The 4,402-nt window shown below is 55.0% G+C and overlaps 1 protein-coding gene across 1 annotated transcript; it reads left to right on the top strand.

The window, feature by feature from the left end:
• The first annotated feature begins 1,927 nt into the window (after positions 1 to 1,927).
• On the top strand, positions 1,928 to 3,170 carry B0J16DRAFT_150427 (uncharacterized protein). The gene is made up of 3 exons (XM_046122046.1): positions 1,928 to 2,098; positions 2,150 to 2,960; positions 3,020 to 3,170. The coding sequence occupies exons 2-3, from the start codon at positions 2,184 to 2,186 to the stop codon at positions 3,044 to 3,046; spliced, it is 804 nt and encodes a 267-aa protein (XP_045981071.1). The 5' UTR covers positions 1,928 to 2,098; positions 2,150 to 2,183; the 3' UTR covers positions 3,047 to 3,170.
• The last annotated feature ends 1,232 nt before the right edge of the window (positions 3,171 to 4,402 follow it).

Below are 4,402 nucleotides of genomic sequence, written 5' to 3'. Positions count from 1 at the left end.
CACAGCCCCATGCGCTTCGGCACAAGCTTTTGTGTCTTGTTCTCACAGCCCTTCATAACTCGCACAACGCACAACTCGTCTTCTCCTCACCACAGCATAATGGATTGACATTCCACAAGCTCCCCTGGCACAGGAGAGACACAACTAGTGTTTGGGACTCAACGCTACGACCTGGTCCGTTGATTTCCACCAACGCCGCTGGCCTGGCCTACAGCACAGCCTCCAGGCATGGCATGGTATGCCAGGTCCCTGACTGACGCTGTTTCTGTTACCATGATGCCGCACCATGGCATGGCTCACCAGCATACCGGTTCACTCCAGTGCTACACACTACCAAGAATTCCCATGCGTCGCATTGTCGGGTGAGGCAGAGAAAGAGACCGACAGACAGACTGCCGCTTATTCAAGAATTAGTTATTCAATTATTGATTGACTGTGCCGTGCCCTGGCATTGAGACCATTTTCTACAGAGGGTGTATGGATAGGTAGGTATCGCTGCAACAAAGCAATTTCAGCCACACCCTGGCTCTTAGCCCACGGACGGACGCAACGCAACCCCCCTTCACTTAGGTGCGCAATTTCAGTTCTGGCGGTTGTACTAGCAGCTTGTTCTCCGTGCTACTAAATTGAGTTAGATAGCCCACTACTACCGCTAGTAGCCTGGACAGTTCTCCCTGATGACCTTGGAAACCCTGGGGCTTGAGAGGGGTTCGAACTGTCTTTTGGCGCCGCTGGCCGTTACCGTCGCGAAGCATTTCAACGGGTGCGATCAACGGCCATGAACGCAGCCTCGACGAGGAATACAGTTTGGAGTACGGCCGTTTCCGAGAAATTGCAACAATGGTTGACGAAGGCGTTGAGCATTCCCCGAAGTGACGCTGCACCGGACACTACCTTCACCCAGCCGACAGAATCATCGTGTGTCTTGTTGATAGCGTAGTACTTTGAAACAAGCTCTGGAATACATTGCTTGGCTCGACGACCATGACTGCATCGGTTGTACCCATCAACCTCATCGCGGGTACCCGTCAGCCATTCAAGCTCAAGCTCAAGGGGTGGTGTGGATGCCATCCCATCTCCTTTGTTCACCCGTTACCGTCGTTTCTCCAGGTGGTCCACCTGAAGATGGGAGGGAGGGAGTACGAAGCCGCCAGTTCAGTTGAGTCTAGCAGTGTCTCCAGCGATGCTGGGGCTGGAAAAATAGGTTAGGTGTTGCACAGATGGACGTGTATCCGCTCACCAGCCAGGTTGAGTTAGGTGCATCTCAGTTCAGTCCAAGTTCAGGGCACTCTTTGACTCTCATCCACATCAACATCCATGCCTGGGTCACACCCCCTTGATCCCGTCCCCTTGTCCCTGTCGTGTTTCCATGCCCTTCCCATCTCCCCATTCCCATTCGCCTTCATTCCTTCCATTGCTGTTGGCCCTGTCGCTGTCCCTTCTTTTCTCCAGTCCAGCCTTTTCTTACATCTAGTACTTACATACTCTTTATTCTCCTTCCCGTCCTCTCGTTTCTCTCCACACCGACCTCACCTCCAACGACAAGTATCAAAGGCGTCGTCGTCCGCTATTCGATTCTCGACAGCGCTCCTGCGTCTGAAAGCCGATCCCTCGCGAGACCCGTTTACGACTCACCCTCCTTTACTCACTCGGAGTCTGGCTGCCAGTAGGACCTCTGGAGGTTCTAGCAATTTCATCAGCAAATGTCGACGTAACGATTGATTTAATCTCCGTTAATCAACTCGACCATCCGTCCAGACACCGTATTTGAATCGAGGAAGCCGTCACGGATTATCATCTGAACGACACGCGTCTGTTTCGAATCGCTTGACGATATTTCGTCTGTCACTCTTTTGAATTGATTTTTGAATCGCATATACATACGCTCTACGCAAACTATATGTGAGTCTGGGTTCCTTCCGTGCACGACTGGATGGGATGGTTGTCGACCAAGCCGCGGTTTGATGGACGAGAAGGGCATTTATTGATGGCCGGCGACTGGAACACGCGAGGATCATGAACAGCAGCTAACAATGCGACTCAGATTACACTCGTTGACACTTTTGTCAAGTACATTCGCTGCAATCTAACCCTGACAGTGAGTTCGACGATCACGACGACTATTCAATACGACTAACACTAGGCTCAGTATACACCAAACATATTAATAACCCAAACCGAAAATGCACGCCAAGTCCTTCGTCCTGGCTTTGGCCCTGGCCTCTTCGTCTGTTGTCGAAGCCAACCGACCTCGCATCTACTACCCACGACAAGTTAAGAGGGAAGTCGAGAACAATGCTCCTGCTCCCGTGGTACCAGCGAACCCAGCGGTTCCCACGCTTGAGAAGCGAGACCCCCAAAATTCGTTCCTTGATCGCCTTTTCAACAACAACAACAATAACAACAACGAGAACAAGGCGGCCGCGGCAGATAAGGAGGATGGTATCAACTTCGATCCCACCCTCCCTCTAGGCTTCAAGCGTCCTGGTCCCAGTGCCAGTGCCCCGCCTGCTCTCGTCCTCCAACCTACCACAAGCCTCGCCATCGAGGAGCCCGAAACAACAGAACCCGCCGAAGCCACCGATGCTCCTACCGAAGCCGACACCGGTATCCTCCTTGCCCCGAGCGGCATTGTCACCAGCAAGACCGCAGTCAAGTCTGCCGAGCCAGCCAAGACCTCGGCAGCTGCTGTCCAGGACCCTGCGACGCAGCCCAAGAAGGAGGAAACCGAAGCTGCTCCTGCCGAGTCCGAGACTGTAGCTCAGCCTGAGCAGCCCGCCGTCACCTCCGATGTTAACGCCAACCCTGCCCCTACTGAGCAGCCAAAGGAGGAGACCAAGCCTGCTGCGACAACAGCACCCGCTGTGAAGGAGCCCGAGTCTGTCAAGACCCCTGAGAAGAAGCCTGTCGAGTCCAAGACTGAGCAACCTGCTCCTGTCCAGACCCAGACCCAGCCCAAGGTGGAGACAGAGCCCGAGGTTGTTGAGACCAAGGAACCCGAAACTGAGGCGCCTGCTAGCACTCCCATCAAGAAGCCTGCTGTTGAGACAAAGACGGAGAAGGCTGCTCCTATCGAGTCCAAGATCGAGTCTAAGACCGAGGAACCAGTCCCTGTGCAGACCGAGACTCAACCTCAAGAGGAGACTCAGCCCTCAGCTGTCCCTACTTCAAAGAAGGGCCTGCTTGACCCCGTCGAGAGCCTCTTGTCTTCCGTCCTTCCCGTCCCCGCCGAGTCCAAGACCACTGCGCCTAAGCCTGTCAACACCGAGACCAAGGCTGAGCCAGCCACGTCTGATGACAAGGAAGAGACCCAACCTGCCCCAATTGAAACCGAGACTGTCCAGCCTGCTCCTGTTGAGACCCAGAGTGCTCAGCCTGCCGACTCCGACTCCGAGACTAAGAGCCCATCTGTTGAGAACCCTGCTCCTACAACTAAGGAGGGCCTCCTTGATCCCGTTGAGACCCTCCTGTCTTCTGTCCTCCCCGTTCCCGCTGACAGCGAGACCAAGAACCCCCAACCTGATCAGACCGAATCTGAATCTATTCCAGAGGAGACCGAAACCCCTACAAAGGAGCCCCAGCGACAGGAGAGCAAGCCTCAGACTGATGGACAGACTCTGCCTACTTTGAGCCCCCCAACCGACGAGGCTACTGCCGCTCCTGGCACTGTCGAAACATCTAAGGACGGTCTCTTGGACCCCGTGGAAACCCTTCTCAGCTCTCTGCTCCCCAACGAGCCATCTGAGGTCAAGACTACCTCGCCGGAGGAGACATCGGCTCCTGAGAGTGTCCCTGTGGATATTCAACCCACTTCAGCCGCTGCCAACGACTCTGATGCTCAGCAAACTGTTTCTGGTGCCCCTCTGACTGACCCTGAGACAACTGGCCTGCCTGACATCATCCCTACTGGTATCCTTCCCGATACTACGCTCCCAATTGACGAGACCGACATTCTCCCCATTCCCACGGATATCACTGATGTTACATCTGCTCTGCCTGAACCTTCTAGCCCCGTCACCGTTTCTCCCGTCATTCCTACAACCGCTGCTCCTGAGGAGTCCCAAACTGGCTCACCCGATCTGACTTCATTCCTGGACCCCAACACCAAGTTTCCTCAGACTCCTGGCTCTGAGCCCACTGAGTCGCCCAACGTAACTGTCCCCGATGTGACATCTGGTGTTGGATCCCAGCCTGCTGAGACTGAATTGCCTGTGGCTACCAGTGAGCCAGTCAACGGCACCCAGACTGACCCTGCCGTCACTGGTGAGCCTGAGACCACTGGTGCTCCCGAACCCACTGAGGTCAACACCGAGGACCCGACTGAGGCTCCTACCGAGGCTCCTACCGCTGCCCCCACGGCTACTGGCGACTCCTCCGAAGAGCCCTCTGGAAACGCTACTGA

This window comes from Fusarium flagelliforme, assembly GCF_020744385.1.
Source record: "Fusarium flagelliforme strain FIESC 12 MPI-CAGE-AA-0113 chromosome Unknown B0J16scaffold_5, whole genome shotgun sequence".
Taxonomy (NCBI): Eukaryota; Fungi; Ascomycota; class Sordariomycetes; order Hypocreales; family Nectriaceae; genus Fusarium; species Fusarium flagelliforme.
The sequence above is the reverse complement of the archived record's forward strand: the minus strand, read 5'-3'. Positions and strand labels throughout refer to the sequence as shown.